The sequence below is a fragment of the Oncorhynchus mykiss genome, chromosome 3 (genome assembly GCF_057628025.1).
Source record: "Oncorhynchus mykiss isolate SJ-2025 chromosome 3, ASM5762802v1, whole genome shotgun sequence".
Taxonomy (NCBI): Eukaryota; Metazoa; Chordata; class Actinopteri; order Salmoniformes; family Salmonidae; genus Oncorhynchus; species Oncorhynchus mykiss.
This window is the reverse complement of record NC_143024.1, coordinates 22,567,735-22,586,801: the sequence shown is the minus strand read 5'-3', so window position 1 is coordinate 22,586,801 and position 19,067 is coordinate 22,567,735. Positions and strand designations below refer to the sequence as shown.

At 44.9% G+C, this 19,067-nt stretch overlaps 1 protein-coding gene and 1 long non-coding RNA gene across 3 annotated transcripts in view; one reads left to right on the top strand and one right to left on the bottom strand.

The window, feature by feature from the left end:
* The first annotated feature begins 1,133 nt into the window (after nt 1-1,133).
* LOC149984457 (uncharacterized) lies at nt 1,134-10,561 on the top strand. The gene is made up of 2 exons (XR_016492765.1): nt 1,134-5,233; nt 10,395-10,561. It is a non-coding gene; the product is annotated as an uncharacterized LOC149984457 (long non-coding RNA).
* Nucleotides 10,562-10,617: 56 nt separating this feature from the next.
* The window catches only part of LOC110509082 (solute carrier family 2, facilitated glucose transporter member 3), a 28,156-nt gene continuing 19,706 nt past the window's right edge, over nt 10,618-19,067 (bottom strand). For both annotated transcript variants that reach the window (XM_036968776.2, XM_036968780.2), the window contains exons 7-11: nt 18,319-18,506; nt 12,263-12,367; nt 12,023-12,124; nt 11,672-11,875; nt 10,618-11,487 (exon numbers count right to left, since the gene is read on the bottom strand). In XM_036968776.2, coding sequence (XP_036824671.1) covers nt 11,254-11,487; nt 11,672-11,875; nt 12,023-12,124; nt 12,263-12,367; nt 18,319-18,506 — 833 coding nt within the window. In that variant the 3' untranslated portion in view covers nt 10,618-11,253. The remainder of the gene's footprint in view (nt 11,488-11,671; nt 11,876-12,022; nt 12,125-12,262; nt 12,368-18,318; nt 18,507-19,067) is intronic.

The following is a 19,067-nucleotide window of genomic DNA, read 5'->3' as shown; positions in this document are numbered from 1 at the left end:
TGATACCTGCTGGTCAGGACTGGTTACTACAGCTTGTTGACGCCTGCTGTGACTAAGATACCCTAGAATAGTATAGAATACAGTATATACATACGAGATGACTAACGCCAGATATGTAAACATTATTAAGTGAATGAGATACCCTAGAATAGTATAGAATACAGTATATACATACGAGATGACTAACAGCAGATATGTAAACATTATTAAGTGAATGAGATACCCAAGAATAGTATAGAATACAGTATATACATACGAGATGACTAACGCCAGATATGTAAACATTATTAAAGTGACTCGTGTTCCATTCCTTAAAGTGGTTAGTGATTCCTAGTCTATGCCTATAGGCAGCAGCCTCTAATGTGCTAGTGTTGGCTGTAACAGTCTGATGGCCTTGAGATAGAAGCTGCTTTTCAGTCTCTTGGTCCCAGCTTTGATGCACCTGTACTGACCCCACCTTCTGGATGACAGCGGGGTGAACAGGCAGTGGCTTGGGTGGTTGATGTCCTTGATGATTTTTGTTGGCCTTCCTGTGACATGGGATGCTGTAGGTGTCTTGGAGGATGGGTAGTTTGCCCCTGGGAATGCATTGGGCATACTGCACCACCCTCTGGAGAGCCTTGCGGTTGTGCGGGGTGCAGTTGCTGTACCAGGCGGTGATACAGCCCGACAGGATGCTTTCAATTGTGCATCTGACTTTCATGCGACAATTCTCTGCAGTGACTAAACGTTCAGTAGATTTTCCATTGAAAGGAAAGGGAAAGGGGGATACATACTCATTTGTACAACTGAATGCATTCAACTGAAATGCGTCTTCCTCATTTAACCCCTCAGAGATTGGAGAAGTATCTGCTGAACTGTGATCCTCATTAAGGGAGGCAGAGACAGTAAGAAATGTAATCCATCTAATCTAGCCTACAGTAACAGTAGACCTCTGTCTAATGCAACTGCTTGGCACTGTGGTAAATGTGTGTACTAAACCAGGACATGCAGACACTGTATCAGGAGAATCAGGGGTATCAGGAGAAAATGACAAATAATTGAATGAGGACTGGGGATGTGCACTGAACTTTTGTTGCACTAACTGGGAGTTGAGTGTTGGACTGTACAAGGAATCAGCACTCACCAGTTGGTATTGTCACTAGTGGCTTTATTTCCAGGTCAAACGTCGAACATCATTACGTTGTTACAGTGTTCAGTGAGTTCTACAAGGCAGAGGAGGTTTTGTGTTGTATTATGGGAAATGTAGTTTCCACCAGGCAGCATTTGTTACCAAGATATAGTATTACATAAACACAGAAAGAACCACAGAATAAACCACACAGAATACATACAGTGAGGTTGACACACACAGATTCAAGGAAAGTGCATGTATGTCTTTGAGGAGACACAGCAAAGCCGAATGTTGTTGTTTTATGACGAACATTACAAAGACTGAGCACAAAACGTTCTCAAAAAAAAAAACCTACTGAGAATATCAGACTTCTGATTTTTCAATGGCACAAAAATTCACAGATTCCCTTTAAAACAAAAACATACTCAAAGCTTGAGTGACTCTTTATTACAACACAATAGAACAATAATTATACAGTTGTCATTGACTCATTCAGCTATATCTGTTTAGCTCTCTCGCTCTCTCTCTCTCTCTCAGTCGCACTGGGGGTTTTATAGGGGCGTGGGGCGTCAGGTTTTTTTTATGTACAGTGGACGAGGAGGGCGGCTTGTCTTTAACTTTCTAGGTTGTTAAAATGAAAAAAATTCTGTAATGACTAATTATTGGGCCAATAAAGGTCATTTTTGAAGAAATAAAAATCTCCTGTACAGTGGAACATTTACATACTAAAAAAAATGTATTAATACACAAGAGCGCCCATTAAACCACCGCATTCATATTATACACATTAACATCATGTTAGCACAATATGTATGGCAGCGAATGGTAGAGTACACCACCATAGCAACATTCAGTAGTATGTGCAGAGTGCAAGCAGCAGTGCCAGAAACATGATGAAATGAGTGATGGAAGCTATGAGGAAAGCTATCATAACAGGAATGTATTTTGTAACAGACACTTATTAACATACTGTATATGTACACACCACATTCACAACCATCGAAGAAAAGCCAGATTGCCAAAGTGATGATAGGTCAAATGTTGTTTTAGGCCAAAAGGTAGAAAAGTGCTCAGTTATCAATGAGTAACAACATCACATGTACACTAGCTACAATGTAATAGAAATAACTTACAACCATGTATAACAACAACTAACCTGGTCAAAACCTACACAAGACTCCACAATCACAATATTGTATTACACCACTGAAGTTTCAAGATTTTTAGACACCTTTAGCATGTTGTTGTCACAATAAATACTATTACTTTAGTGTTGGTATATACTCTCATTTAATGCAGATGCCTTGTTGGAACAACTATTTTCAGGATGTTCCTTACAAATCTATGTGCCTAACAAATCATATATCGTCTTCTACTGTGGTCATATACTTCACACTTGGTAGGTTGTTAAAATGACTAGAAATTCACTCTTAGAAACGGTCTGATTAAAAATATAAAGGTTAGATCTAGTCTATGATAAATTCTATTTGGTAGGGCTTAATTCTATGATATATATAATATATAGAAGTCTTTACACACAAAGCAATCGGTTGTCTTTAGTAGATTGTGAGATCTCACTCCAAAAACTGTGTTGCCACTATACATCATACTGAGGTCAATGTAGACTTTCTAAGTACTAGTAGTGGTTGAATGTCATTGTTCCATAGTGGTTGAATGTCATTGTTCCATAGAGGTCGAATGGCTCTGCTCCATATATTGCCTTTACCCCTATCTGATACATGATTTGGACAACATCTGAGATTCTTCCAAGTTCCTCCACACATTCTCTCAATCTAATTGTCTTGAAGAAACTGTTATCATGCTGTCAAAGAATTCTACTATCATACTGGCCAAACCCGGAATCTATGTTTTGATGTACTATTTGGAGAATTTTACTACTGAACTCCTCATTAGCATAGCTATGATAGGCCAGCCAGGCATCTGAAGCCTATACTGTCCAGTGAGGGAAAAAAGTATTTGATCCCCTGCTGATTTTGTCTGTTTGCCCACTGACAAAGAAATGATCAGTCTATCATTTTAATGGTATGTTTATTTCAACAGTGAGAGACAGAATAACAACAAACAAATCCAGAAAAACGCATGTCAAAAAAGTTATACATTTATTTGCATTTTAATGACGGAAATAAGTATTTGACCCCTCTACAAAACATGACTAAGTACTTGGTGGCAAAACCCTTGTTGGCAATCACAGAGGTCAGATGTTTCTTGTAGTTGGCCACCAGGTTTGCACACATCTCCAGGACCTTAATGTGCTTCTTCTTGAACCACTCCTTTGTTGCCTTGGCCATGTGTTTTGGGTCATTGTCATGCTGGAATACCCATCCACGACCCATTTTCAATGCCCTAGCTGAGGGAAGGAGGTTCTCCCCCAAGATTTGATGGTACATGGCCCGTCCATCGTCCCTTTTGTTGCGGTGAAGTTGTCCTGTCTCCTTAGCAGAAAAACACCCCCAAAGCATAATGTTTCCACCTCCATGTTTGACGGTGGGGATGGTGTTCTTGGGGTCATAGACAGCATTCCTCCTCCTCCAAACACGGCGAGTTGAGTTGATGCCAAAGAGCTCCATTTTGGTCTCATCTGACCACAACACTTTCACTTTCACTTTCACCCCTCTGAATCATTCAGATGTTCATAGGCAAACTTCAGACGGGCATGTATATGTGCTGCTTTCTTGAGCAGGGGGACCTTGCGGGCGCTGCAGGATTTCAGTCCTTCACGGCGTAGTGTGTTACCAATTGTTTTCTTGGTGACTATGGTCCCAGCTGCCTTGAGATCATTGACAAGATCCTCCCGTGTAGTTCTGGGCTGATTCCTCACCGTTCTCATGATAATTGCAACTCCATGAGGTGAGATCTTGCATGGAGCCCCAGGCCGAGGGAGATTGACAGTTCTTTTGTGTTTCTTCCATTTACAAATAATCGCACCAACTTTTGTCAGCTTCTCACCAAGCTGCTTGGCAATGGTCTTGTAGCCCATTCCAGCCTTGTGTAGGTCTACAATCTTGTCCCTGACATCCTCGGAGAGCTCTTTGGTCTTAGCCTTTTTGGAGAGTTTGGAATCTGATTGATTGATTTCTTCTGTGGACAGGTGTCTTTTATACAGGTAACAAACTGGGATTAGGAGCACTCCCTTTAAGAGTGTGCTCCTAATCTCAGCTCGTTACCTGTATAAAAGACACCTGGGAGCCAGAAATCTTTTTGATTGAGAGGAGGTCAAACACTTATTTCCCTCATTAAAATGCAAATCAATTTATAACATTTTTGACATGTGTTTTTCTGGATTTTCTTGTTGTTATTCTGTCTCTCACTGTTCAAATAAACCTACCATTAAAATTATAGACTGATCATTTCTTTGTCAGTGGGCAAACGTACAAAATCAGCAGGGGATCAAATACTTTTTTCCCCTCACTGTATGTAGTCTGATGAGGCAGACAGAAGCCACAAATATGGGTGAGCCATGCCAGTGTTCTAGCTGGCTCAGTGTTCAGGGAGAGACACGTCCGTGCTGTTGAGTCTCTGTAGCAGTTCAAGGTCAGGCTCCAGAGACGTAAAAGCTAGGTTAGGATACACCAGGCAGAGAGACGGATAGGCTGGGTTAGGAAACACCAGGCAGAGAGACAGATAGGCTGGGTTAGGATACACCAGGCAGAGAGACAGATAGGCTAGGTTAGGATACACCAGGCAGAGAGACAGATAGGCTAGGTTAGGATACACCAGGCAGAGAGACAGATAGGCTAGGTTCGGATACACCAGGCAGAGAGACAGATAGGCTAGGTTAGGCTACACCAGGCAGAGAGACAGATAGGCTAGGTTAGGATACACCAGGCAGAGAGACAGATAGGCTAGGTTAGGATACACCAGGCAGAGAGACAGATAGGCTGGGTTAGGATACACCAGGCAGAGAGACAGATAGGCTGGGTTAGGATACACCAGGCAGAGAGACAGATAGGCTAGGTTAGGATACACCAGGCAGAGAGACAGATAGGCTAGGTTAGGCTACACCAGGCAGAGAGACAGATAGTCTAGGTTAGGATACACCAGGCAGAGAGACATATAGGCTAGGTTAGGCTACACCAGGCAGAGAGACAGATAGGCTAGGTTAGGATACACCAGGCTGTCACGAACCTCGCCGAGGTTGGTGCCTCTTCCTGTTCGGGCGGTGCTCGGCGGTCGTCGTCGCCGGCCTATTAGCTGCCATCGATTCCCTTTCCGTTTGTTTTGGGTTATTGGTTAATTGGGTACACCTGTTTTGTATTAGGATTTGTTTGTAGGGTATTTAAGGGCACTAGGCCCGCTGGGTATTTGTGCGGGCTTGTTTTTTGTTACTCTGTGTTTTGTTGGTGTGATTTATTATTGTATTTATTCTCCGGACTGTTTAGTCCTGTTGTTTTGGACTAGCAACGTATTTACGCCCTGTGTGTTGGCGTGACTGTTTTTGTTGCGCTGGGGAATAAATCTGAGGAAAACGACTGAACCCTGCTCTCTGCGCCTGATTCCACCCACCACACCTAGTAGATCGTAACAGAAGCCCGCACCACCTGAAATGGAGTCAGCAGGAGCAGCGACCACTCCTCTCCCCACTATGGAGGAGCGCGTTCATCACCATACAGCTGTCCTCCATCGGATTGGTACCGCGATGGACCAGATGATGGAGAGGATGGAACGATGGGAGCGGAGTGGTCTCCCGACATCTACCCCAGCTCCCCCACTCCCGACACCACCTACTCCACCTACATCGTCCTCTGGGTCCGGCGCACTACGTCTCTCCCCCCCGAGGGAGTACGATGGAGCGGCTGCTGGGTGCCAGGGATTTTTGCTCCAGCTGGAGCTCTACCTGGCTACCGTGCGTCCGGCTCCCTCGGGTGAGGAGAGTGTGAGCCTCCTCGTCTCCTGTTTAACGGGCAGGGCCCTGGACTGGGCTAACGCAGTCTGGAACAGTCCAGACTCAGCTCGGGACAACTACCTGGAGTTCACTCGCCGTTTCCGAGCAGTGTTCGATCATCCACCAGAGGGTAAAGCGGCGGGTGAGCGACTGTTCCACCTCAGACAGGAGACGAGGAGCGCGCAGGACTTCGCGTTGGAGTTTAGGACCCTAGCTGCTGGTGCTGGGTGGAATGACAGGGCCCTGATGGACCATTACCGGTGTAGTCTCCGGGAGGACGTCCGCCGGGAGCTGGCTTGCAGGGACACAACTCTCTCCCTGGATGAACTAATAGACATGTCTATTCGATTGGACAACCTGCTAGCTGCCCGCGGGCGTTCAGAAGGGGTCCTGTTAATTCCACCGTCCAGCTCTCCCACTCCCACTCCGATGGAGTTGGGAGGAGCTGCATCTAGGGGGATCAGAGGGGGCTCCTCCTGCTCCTATTGTGGACGGAGAGGACACACTTCGGACCGGTGTTGGAGGAGTCCCTCTGGGAGTCGAGATGGTCGGCAGAGCGCTCCTCGGCCACCCCAGGTGAGTAAGCACCAAACTCACCCAGAGCTCCCTGTTGGTCACATGTTTTTGTTAATTTTTTTCCCTGCATTTTTCCCCTCTCTTCAGCATAAGGCGCTAGTCGATTCAGGCGCAGCTGTGAGCTTTATGGATCGTGGACTCGCCCGTAAATTGGGTATTCCGTTAGTGCAGATAGACCCACCTGTCCCCGTGCACTCCTTAGATAGCCGACCGCTAGGGTCAGGGCTGGTCAGGGAGGCCACGATTCCGCTGGACATGGTAACGCAGGGGAATCATAGGGAGAGGATCAGTTTCTACCTTATTGATTCACCTGGGTTTCCGGTGGTGTTGGGGGTTCCCTGGCTGGCTATTCACAATCCCCTTATTTCCTGGAAACAGGGGGCTCTTAAGGGGTGGTCAGACGAGTGTTCAGAGAGGTGTTTAGGAGTTTCCATCGGTGCCACGACGGTGGAGAGTCCAGACCAGGTTTCCACCGTGCGCATTCCCCCAGAATATGCCGATTTGGCTATCGCTTTTAGTAAGAGGAAAGCGACCAAATTACCACCCCATCGACGGTGGGATTGCGTGATAAACCTCCTGGAGAACGCTGCACTTCCCCGGAGTCATGTGTACCCACTGTCACAGGAGGAGACGTTGGCTATGGAAACATATGTCACGGAAGCTCTGAGACAGGGGTACATTCGGCCCTCCATGTCACCCGTCTCCTCGAGTTTCTTTTTTGTGAGGAAAAAGGAGGGAGGTCTGCGTCCGTGCATTGATTATCGAGGTCTCAATTCGATCACAGTGGGTTTTAGTTATCCGCTACCTCTCATCGCTACGGCGGTGGAATCATTCCACGGAGCGCGTTTCTTCACAAAACTGGACCTCAGGAGCGCGTATAATCTGGTGCGTATTCGGGGAGGAGACGAGTGGAAAACAGCGTTTAGTACCACATCAGGCCACTATGAGTACCTCGTCATGCCGTATGGGTTGAAAAATGCTCCAGCCGTCTTTCAATCCTTTGTAGATGAGATTCTCAGGGACTTGCACGGGCAGGGTGTGGTAGTCTATATTGATGACATCTTGATTTATTCTGCCACACGCGCCGCGCATGTTTCCCTGGTGCGCAAGGTTCTTGGGCGACTGCTGGAGCATGACCTATACGTCAAGGCTGAGAAATGTGTGTTTTCCAAACCAGCCGTTTCCTTCCTGGGTTATCGCATTTCCAGCTCGGGGATGATGATGGAGTGTGACCGCGTTAATGCCGTGCGTAATTGGCCGACTCCGACCACGGTAAAGGAGGTGCAGCGGTTTTTAGGGTTTGCCAATTACTACCGGAGGTTTATCCGGGGTTTTGGCCAAGTAGCGGCGCCCATTACCTCACTGCTGAAGGGAGGGCCGGTGCGTTTGCGGTGGTCAGCAGAGGCTGATGGAGCCTTCAACCAGTTGAAGGCACTGTTCACTGGGGCTCCCGTGTTGGCGCATCCGGACCCTTCGTTAGCATTCATAGTGGAGGTGGATGCGTCCGAGGCTGGGGTTGGAGCCGTGCTGTCTCAGCGCTCGGGTACGCCACCGAAGCTCCGTCCCTGCGCTTTCTTTTCTAAGAAGCTGGGTCCGGCAGAGCGGAACTATGATGTGGGGGACCGGGAGTTACTAGCTATGGTAAAGGCCCTGAAGGTGTGGAGACACTGGCTAGAGGGGGCTAAACACCCTTTTCTCATCTGGACTGATCACCGTAATCTGGAGTATATTCGTGCAGCGAGGAGACTGAATCCGCGCCAGGCTAGGTGGGCCATGTTCTTTACACGTTTTAGATTTACGATCTCTTACAGACCAGGTTCCCTCAACACTAAGGCCGACGCGCTGTCCCGTCTCTATGACACTGAGGACCGGTCTATCGAACCCACTCCCATCCTTCCTGCTTCTCGGCTGGTGGCCCCAGTGGTATGGGAGGTGGACGCGGACATCGAGCGGGCGTTGAGGGTTGAACCTGCGCCTGCACAGTGTCCGACTGGCAGAAGTTACGTACCGCTTGGTGTTCGTGATAAGTTGATTCGGTGGGCTCACACACTACCGTCTGCGGGTCATCCGGGGATCGATAGGACAGTGCGGGGTCTTAGAGGGAAATACTGGTGGCCCACCTTAGCTAGGGATGTGAGGCTCTATGTCTCTTCCTGTTCGGTATGCGCCCAGAGTAAGGCTCCTAGGCACCTTCCTAGAGGGAAGTTACAGCCCCTCCCGATTCCACAACGGCCATGGTCCCATCTCTCGGTAGATTTCCTTACTGATCTTCCCCCTTCTCAGGGGAACACTACCGTTCTGGTCGTTGTGGATCGGTTCTCTAAGTCCTGCCGTCTCCTTCCATTGCCTGGTCTCCCTACGGCCCTACAGACTGCAGAGGCTCTTTTTACCCACGTCTTCCGGCACTATGGGGTCCCAGAGGATATCGTCTCCGATCGGGGTCCCCAGTTCACATCTCGGGTTTGGAAGGCGTTTATGGAGCGTCTGGGGATCTCGGTCAGCCTTACCTCTGGTTATCACCCCGAAAGTAATGGGCAGGTAGAGAGAGTAAACCAGGAAGTGGGCAGGTTTCTGAGGTCGTATTGCCAGGACCGGCCAGGAGAATGGGCAAGGTACGTCCCATGGGCAGAGTTAGCCCAGAATTCTCTTCGGCATTCGTCCACGAATATGTCGCCATTCGAATGTGTACTGGGTTACCAGCCGGTCCTGGCTCCGTGGCATCAGAGTCAGACCGAGGCTCCTGCGGTGGAGGAGTGGGTACAGCGCTCTAGAGAGACCTGGCGGGCAGTCCAGGATTCTCTCAGGCAGGCCAGTGAACGGCAGAAGAGAGACGCTGACCGCCACCGCAGTGAGGCCCCGGTGTTCGCACCAGGGGACAGGGTCTGGCTCTCGACCCGAAACCTGTCCCTCCGCCTGCCCTGCCGGAAGCTGGGGCCGCAGTGTGTGGGGCCATTTAAAGTCCTGAGGAGGATAAACGAGGTGTGTTATAGATTGCAACTTCCCTCTTATTATCGTATTAACCCCTCGTTTCATGTGTCTCTCCTCAGGCCGGTGGTAGCTGGTCCCCTACAAGACAGTGAGGTACCGGAGGTCCCTCCACCCCCTCTGGACATCGAGGGGTCCCCGGCGTACACAGTACGAGCTATTCTGGACTCGAGACGCCGGGTGAGGGGCCTGCAGTACCTCGTGGACTGGGAGGGGTACGGTCCGGAGGAGAGGTGCTGGGTACCGGGGAGGGACATTTTAGATCCTTCCCTCTTGAGGGATTTCCATCGCCTCCACCCGGATCGCCCTGCGCCTCGTCCTCCGGGTCGTCCTCGAGGCCGGGGTCGGCGCGCTGCGGGAGCCGCGCATCAGGGGGGGGGTACTGTCACGAACCTCGCCGAGGTTGGTGCCTCTTCCTGTTCGGGCGGTGCTCGGCGGTCGTCGTCGCCGGCCTATTAGCTGCCATCGATTCCCTTTCCGTTTGTTTTGGGTTATTGGTTAATTGGGTACACCTGTTTTGTATTAGGATTTGTTTGTAGGGTATTTAAGGGCACTAGGCCCGCTGGGTATTTGTGCGGGCTTGTTTTTTGTTACTCTGTGTTTTGTTGGTGTGATTTATTATTGTATTTATTCTCCGGACTGTTTAGTCCTGTTGTTTTGGACTAGCAACGTATTTACGCCCTGTGTGTTGGCGTGACTGTTTTTGTTGCGCTGGGGAATAAATCTGAGGAAAACGACTGAACCCTGCTCTCTGCGCCTGATTCCACCCACCACACCTAGTAGATCGTAACACAGGCAGAGAGACAGATAGGCTAGGTTAGGCTACACCAGGCAGAGAGACAGATAGGCTAGGTTAGGATACACCAGGCAGAGAGACATATAGGCTAGGTTAGGCTACACCAGGCAGAGAGACAGATAGGCTAGGCTAGGATACACCAGGCAGAGAGACAGATAGGCTAGGTTAGGATACACCAGGCAGAGAGGATGTTTAGGTTCCCGTACTGCCCTCCCAAACCCACTGAACTCAGTACACATCAACCCAAATCCTATTCCCATTTTAACCCAAGTGAAGGACAATATGGGAAGTTTATTACTGAACATATTTGTTGGAATGTTTATCCTTATAAATGCTAATACTATAAAGGTTTTTACTTGTAATGCCAATCATTAAAAAGTACAGTAGTAAAATTGGTCATTGATTAACTAATGATTGGCGTCTATGAGTTAAGTCAGCTAAAAATAAATGTCATAAATTACTTGGGCATTGGTAAAAGCTAATTACAAATTATCATTAATAACTTACAGTAATAAATACTTTAGGTAGTTTAAATGAAAATGACTGAAGGCACACACACACATGCACACACTGACACACAGTAAACATAAATCCTCTTTGACACGCTCTCTCATGATGCCTGCATTATCATCCCCGACCCTATACCCAACACACACTATACACACACCCGACACTAAGCTGCTATTTCATATGGAAGCTCCTCTCCATAACAGTGCATATCTCTAGTCCTGCACTTTAAAAGTCCAATTCAACCTCAAATGGATAAAATAATGTTATACTCCCTACATTACAGTATCTAAGCACAAGGGGCTTGTCTAACCCTCTAACCCTGTTCTCTAACTGTTCCACTATCTACGGATTCACTGACGATCACTTATTTTACTTCTCTTCCGTCGGAAACTCAACCATTGGAACTTTCTCCGTCGTCGGGGAGACGGGCAGGGTGACCATACCCTCTGGGGGAGGAGATTGGGCTCCTGCAGTGCCGGCGAATCCTTTGGCAATGTCATCAAAGGTCCGCCCCTTGGTCTCCGGGACTTTGAAGTAGGTGAAGACGAAGAAGAATATGAGGAAGATCATGAAGATGATGAAGACGTAAGGACCACACAGCTCCTGTAAAGGAGAGAGAGAGAGGAGGTTAGAGAGTAACACAATCTAAGCTGTAAAGTTTGTCTGATGTTTTGGTCTTATAACAGTGCCAATCCCATTCATTCAGCTTTGAGGCCTGCAGATTTATCTTGATACATATGCATAGGTGTCTGTAGTACGAGGGGTAGGATGAGGAAGAAGAACCAACCTCCAGTTTGGGGAAGCCCAGCCCGACCAGGAAGTTGGCGGTCCAGTTGGAGCAGCCGGCGACGGCCATAGCTGCAGGGCGAGGCCCCTGGGAGAACAACTCAGCAACTATGAACCATGGGATAGGACCTGGACCCATCTCAAAACTGGCCACAAAGGCAAACACCGCCACGATGGCCAGGTAGCTCAGAGACGGGTTGGTCTTCTACTCAGAGAGGAGGGAGGGAATGGAGTGATAAAACATGTTAAGCAGTGGAATAAAATCCAGTCAAGGATTTTTATGGTGTGACAAGAATAGTTATTGTCGGGTTCTTGACATTTGAAATGATGGACAGCCGAGATTGAAACTCACCACCAATGAGAGGGAGATGGTCATGAGCAGAGCACTGACAGCCATTCCAGCCAATCCGATGAGGTGCAGGGTCCTTCGTCCCGCCCTCTCCACCAGGAAGAGCTGTGAATCAAACAAGGAAGTGTTAAGAATGTGTCCAAGGGTATCACATTTCATATAGTCTGGTCTAAGGTAGTGCACTATCAAACTGTACTATTTCTGAATTATTATACTTGACAGGATATGTGTTAAACTACTTACAGACACCACTGTGAATAGAGTGTTGACCACCCCAGCTCCTATAGTGGCGTAGATGGGCTGGGTCACCCCGGCAGTGTCAAATATACCTGTCGAATAGTAGAATACCTGAGGAGGAAGTAGGAGAGAGGGAGAGGAAGTTGATTACATTCATAACCAATATGAGGATATGTATCTAGTTAAATCTAGTTGTTGTCGACCCATGTTTACTCCTACAGACAGAGAGAGGGCTGTTGTTTCAGTGATTTCTGTGGCCATCTGGGTTTGATTGATGCTGTATAATTGTTTTATGTAACTTTTATTTCAGAAGGGAGTCATGCTGAGACCACAGTCTCTTTAGCAGATGAGCCCTGCATGAACACCAATAAACAACCATTACACTATATATATCTATATACACATCAATAAACAACCATTACACTATATAGATCTATATACACATCAATAAACAACCATTACACTATATATATCTATATACACATCAATAAACAACAGTTTCACTATACATATCTATATACACATCAATAAACAACACATCAATAAACAACACATCAATAAACAACAGTTTCACTATACATATCTATATACACATCAATAAACAACACATCAATAAACAACACATCAATAAACAACCATTACACTATACATATCTATATACACATCAATAAACAACAGTTTCACTATACATATCTATATACACATCAATAAACAACAGTTTCACTATACATATCTATAAACACATCAATAAACATCCATTACACTATATATATCTATATACACATCAATAAACAACCATTACACTATATATATCTATATTCACATCAATAAACAACCATTACACTATATATATCTATATACACATCAATAAACATCCATTACACTATATATATCTATATACACATCAATAAACATCCATTACACTATATAGATCTATATACACATCAATAAACAACCATTACACTATATAGATCTATATACACATCAATAAACATCCATTACACTATATATATCTATATTCACATCAATAAACAACCATTACACTATACATATCTATATACACATCAATAAACAACAGTTTTACTATACATATCTATATACACATCAATAAACAACCATTACACTATATATATCTATATACACATCAATAAACATCCATTACACTATATATATCTATATACACATCAATAAACAACCATTACACTATACATATCTATATACACATCAATAAACAACAGTTTCACTATACATATCTATAAACACATCAATAAACAACACATCAATAAACAACACATCAATAAACAGCAGTTTTACTATACATATCTATATACATATCAATAAACATCAGTTTCACTATACATATCTATATACACATCAATAAACAACAGTTTCACTATACATATCTATATACACATCAATAAACAACCATTACACTATATATATCTATAAACACATCAATAAACAACACATCAATAAACAACAGTTTCACTATACATATCTATATACACATCAATAAACATCAGTTTCACTATACATATCTATAAACACATCAATAAACAACAGTTTTACTATACATATCTATATACACATCAATAAACAACACATCAATAAACAACAGTTTCACTATACATATCTATATACACATCAATAAACACCAGTTTCACTATACATATCTATAAACACATCAATAAACAACAGTTTCACTATACATATCTATATAAACATCAATAATCAGCAGTTTTACTATACATATCTATATACATATCAATAAACAACAGTTTTACTATATATATCTATATACACATCAATAAACAACCATTACACTATATATATCTATATACACATCAATAAACATCCATTACACTATATATATCTATATACACATCAATAAACAACCATTACACTATACATATCTATATACACATCAATAAACAACCATTACACTATACATATCTATATACACATCAATAAACATCCATTACACTATACATATCTATAAACACATCAATAAACATCCATTACACTATATATATCTATATACACATCAATAAACAACAGTTTTACTATACATATCTATATACACATCAATAAACATCCATTACACTATATATATCTATATACACATCAATAAACAACCATTACACTATATATATCTATGTTCACATCAAACACAAAACACGAAACGCAAAACACAATCACATGAAACAAACACATTGTTCAGTAAACGTGCCCTATAACATCCATCTGAATTAGGCCCAGTGTAAATGTAATTGCGCCATCTCCATTAGATCTTAGGGTGATCATCTCGCTAGCCAATCATGTTATTATGCTACATCCATTCCACTTAATCAAACGCTTCCTTCCTCAGCCTCTGGGCTGAAGAGGAGGTGGTGCCTTGACAGTCTATGTTGGCATCTCTTCACTGAATCATTTAGTTTCAGTATTCTAACGCTGAACTGTGACTTCTGTAGAACTGTGTGAGTTGCAACATTACACGTCCTACTACATATGCCTATACGCAATAACTTGATCTGGAAAAGGTCATTGTGAACTTATTCTTTTGAAATCTGTGGTTATGCTTCTCTTTCCTCATTTCCTTTCCTTCATTACTAATTTATAAAAGGGCTGGATAGGTTTCCACCATATTGCTTCCAACTGTCATGTATTGTTAGATCAGGGGTCATGGATTAAGAGAAGGAAAAACTCTCTGTCCAACTTAAATAAAATAAAATAAAACAACAGTAAACATGCGCCGAATACAACAGGTGTAGTAGACCTTACAGTGAAATACTTACTTACAGGCTCTAACCAACAGTGCAAAAAAAGGTATTAGGTGAACAATAGGTAGGCAAAGAAATAAAACAACTGTAAAAAGACAGGCTATATACAGTAGCGAAGCTATAAAAGTAGCGAGGCTACCTACAGACACTGGTTGGTCGGGGCCAACTGAGGTAGTTTGTACATGAATGTATAGTTAAAGTGACTATGCATATATGATAAACAGAGAGTAGCAGTAGCGTAAAAGAGGGGTTGGCGGGTGGTGGGTGGCGGGTGGCGGGACACAATGCAGATAGCCCGGTTAGGCAATGTGCTGGGGCACTGGTTGGTCGGGGCCAACTGAGGTAGTTTGTACATGAATGTATAGTTAAAGTGACTATGCATATATAATAAACAGAAAGTAGCAGCAGTGTAAAAGAGGGTTGGGGGGGCACACAATGCAAATAGTCCATGTAGCCATTTGATTACCTGTTCAGGAGTCATATGGATTGGGGGTAAAACTGTTGAGAAGCCTTTTTGTCCTAGACTTGGCACTCCGGTACCGCTTTCCATGCGGTAGTTAGAGAGAACAGTCTATGACTGGGGTGGCTGGGGTCGTTGACAATTTTAGGGCCTTCCTCTGAAATCGCCTGGTGTAGAGGTCCTGGTTGGCAGGCAGCTTAGCCCCAGTGATGTACTGGGCTGTACGCCCTACCCTCTGTAGTGCCTTGCGGTCAGAGGCCAAGCAATTGCCGTACCAGGCAGTGATGCAACCAGTGCTCTCGATGTTGCAGCTGTAGAACCTTTTGAGGATCTCAGGACCCATGCCAAATCTTTTTAGTTTCCTGAGGGGGAATAGGCTTTGTCGTGCCCTCTTCACGACTGTCTTGGTGTGTTTGGACCATTCTAGTTTGTTGTTGATGTGGACACCAAGAAATTTGAAGCTCTCAACCTGATCCACTATAGCCCCATCGATGAGAATGGTTGCGTGCTCGGTCCTCCTTTTCCTGTAGTCCAAAATCATCTCCTTAGTCTTGGTTACGTTAAGGGATAGGTTGTTATTCTGGCACCACCCAGCCAGGTCTCTGACTTCCTCCCTATAGGCTGTCTCGTCATTGGCGGTGAACACTGTTGTGTCGTCTGTAAACTTAATGATGATGTTGGAGTCATGCCTGGCCATACAGTCGTGGGTGAACAGGGAGTACGCACCCCTGGGGAGCTCCAGTGTTGAGGATCAGTGTGGCGGATGTGTTGCTACCTACTCTCACCCCCTGGGGATGGCCCGTCAGGAAGTCCAGGATCCAGTTGCAGAGGATGGTGTTTAGTCCCAGGATCCTTAGCTTAGTGATGAGCTTTGAGGGTACTATGGTGTTGAAAGCTGAGCTGTAGTCAATGAATAGCATTCTCATGTAGGTGTTCCTTTTGTCCAGGTGGAAAAGGGCATTGTGGAGTGCAATAGAGATTGCATCATCTGTGGATCTTTTTGGGCGGTATGCACAGGGACTATGGTGTTCTGCTTGAAACATGTTGGTATTACAGACTCAATCAGGGACATGTTTAAAATGTCAGTGAAGACACTTGCCAGTTGGTCAGCACATGCCTGGAGCACACATCCTTATAATCCGTCTGGCCCCGCAGCCTTGTGTATGTTGACCTGTTTAAAGGTCTTACTCACATCGGCTACGGAAAGCGTGATCACACAGTCTTTCGGAACAGCTGATGCTCTCATGCATGCCTCAGTGTTGCTTGCCTCAAAGCGAGCATAGAAGTGATTTAGCTCGTCTGGTAGGCTTGTGTCACTGGGCAGCTCGCGGATGTGTTTCCCTTTGTAGTCTGTAATAGTTTGCAAGCCTTGCCACATAAGACGAGCGTCGGAGCCGGTGTAGTATGATTCAATTTTAGCCCTGTATTGACGCTTTGCCTGTTTGATGGTTCGTCGCAGGGCATAGCAGCACCTTTGCAAGCGGGAGCTCTACCCTTTAGCTCAGTGCGAATGTTGCCTGTAATCCATGGCTTCTGGTTGGGGTATGTACGTACAGTCACTGTGGGGACGACGTCCTCGATGCACTTACTGATAAAGCCAGTGACTGATGTGGTGTACTCCTCAATGCCATCGGAAGAATCCCGGAACATGTTCCAGTCTGTTCCATCTGCTTCATCTGACCACTTTTTTATAGACCGAGTCACTGGTGCTTCCTGCTTTAATTTGAACTTGTAAGCAGGAATCAGGAGGATAGAGTTGTGGTCGGATTTACCAAATGGAGGGCGAGGGAGAGCTTTGTACGTGTCTCTGTGTGTGGAGTACAGGTGATCTAGAATTTTTTCCCCCTCTGGTTGCAAATTTAACATGTTGATGGAAATTTGGTAGAACTGATTTAAGTTTCGCTGCATTAAAGTCTCCGACCACTAGGAGCGCCGCCTCTGGGTGAGTGGTTTCCTGTTTGCTTATTTCCTTATACAGCTGACTGAGTGCGGTCTTCGTGCCAGCATCTGTCTGTGGTGGTAAATAAACAGCCACGAAAAGTAGAGCTGAAAACTCTCTAGGCAAGTAGTGTGGCCTGCAATTTATCACAATAAATCTAGAGACTTCCTTAGATTTCGTGCACCAGCTGTTGTTTACAAATATGCACAGACCGCCCCCCCCCCCCCACCTCCCCCCCCACCTCCCCCTCGTCTTACAGGAGTGTGCTGTTCTATCTTGCCGGTGCAGCGTGTATCTCGCTAGCTGAATATCCATGTCGTCATTCAGTCACGATTCCGTGAAACATAAGATATTACAGTTTTTGATGTCCAGTTGGTAGGATATTCGTGATCGTACCTCATCTAGTTTATTGTCCAATGATTGCACGTTGGCGAGTAGTATTGACGGTAACGGCAGCTTTCCCACTCGCCTTTTCCGGGTCCTGACCAGGCATCCTGCTCTTTGTCCTCTGTACCTGCGTCGCTTCCTCTTGCAAATAACCGGGATGTCGGCCCTGTCGGGTATTTGGAGAATGTCTGTGCGACTTGCTTGTTGAAGAAAAAATCTTTGTTTAATCCGAGGTGAGTGATCGCTGTCCTGATATCCAGAAGCTATTTTTTTGCCGTAAGATACGGTGGCAGAAATATTATGTACAAAATAAGTTACAAATAACGAGAAAAAAACACATAATAGCACAATTGGTTGGGCGCCCGTAAAACTGCTGCCATTTCTTCCGGCGCAATTTTCTCTTAAAGTTTTTTCCCTGATGTTTACCTCAGTTAAATTATGTAGTATGGAAGAACTCCCTAATTATGTTGCATTGTGGGAGTTGTAGTCTACTCACCGCGTTGATGCCAGAGAGCTGCTGGGAGAGCTGCAGGATGATGGCGATGATGATTGGCTGACGGTAGGCTGGCGAACGGAAGAGTTCTGGAATAGTGACCTTCTTCTCCATGGCCATCTTCATCCCTTCTTCCTTCATCTCCTGGATGTCATCACTTACATCCTCACAGCCACGCAGACGCACCAGGGCTGGAGGGAGGGCGAGATATTTTTTAAATACTAGGTACTTTCTGATACCAATGAATCCCAAATAAATAACAGAGTAATTGTCATGTAAATACTTTTACACCACATAGTTTCTAAGAAAACGGTCAAATAATAAAGTTCCCTAAATGAGTGCTATGCAATATGATCCATAACATCTCCTAGGTTTAATATGATCAGTAGCATCTCCTATGTGCAATATGATCAGTAACATCTCCTATGTGTAATATGATCAGTAACATCTCCTATGTGTAATATGATCAGTAACATCTCCTATGTGTAATATGATCAGTAACATCTCCTATGTGTAATATGATCAGTAACATCTCCTATGTGTAACATGATCAGTAACATCTCCTATGTGTAATATGATCAGTAACATATCCTATGTGTAACATGATCAGTAACATCTCCTATGTGTAATATGATCAGTAACATCTCCTATGTGTAATATGATCAGTAACATCTCCTATGTGTAATATGATCAGTAACATCTCCTATGTGTAATATGATCAGTAACATCTCCTATGTGTAATATGATCAGTA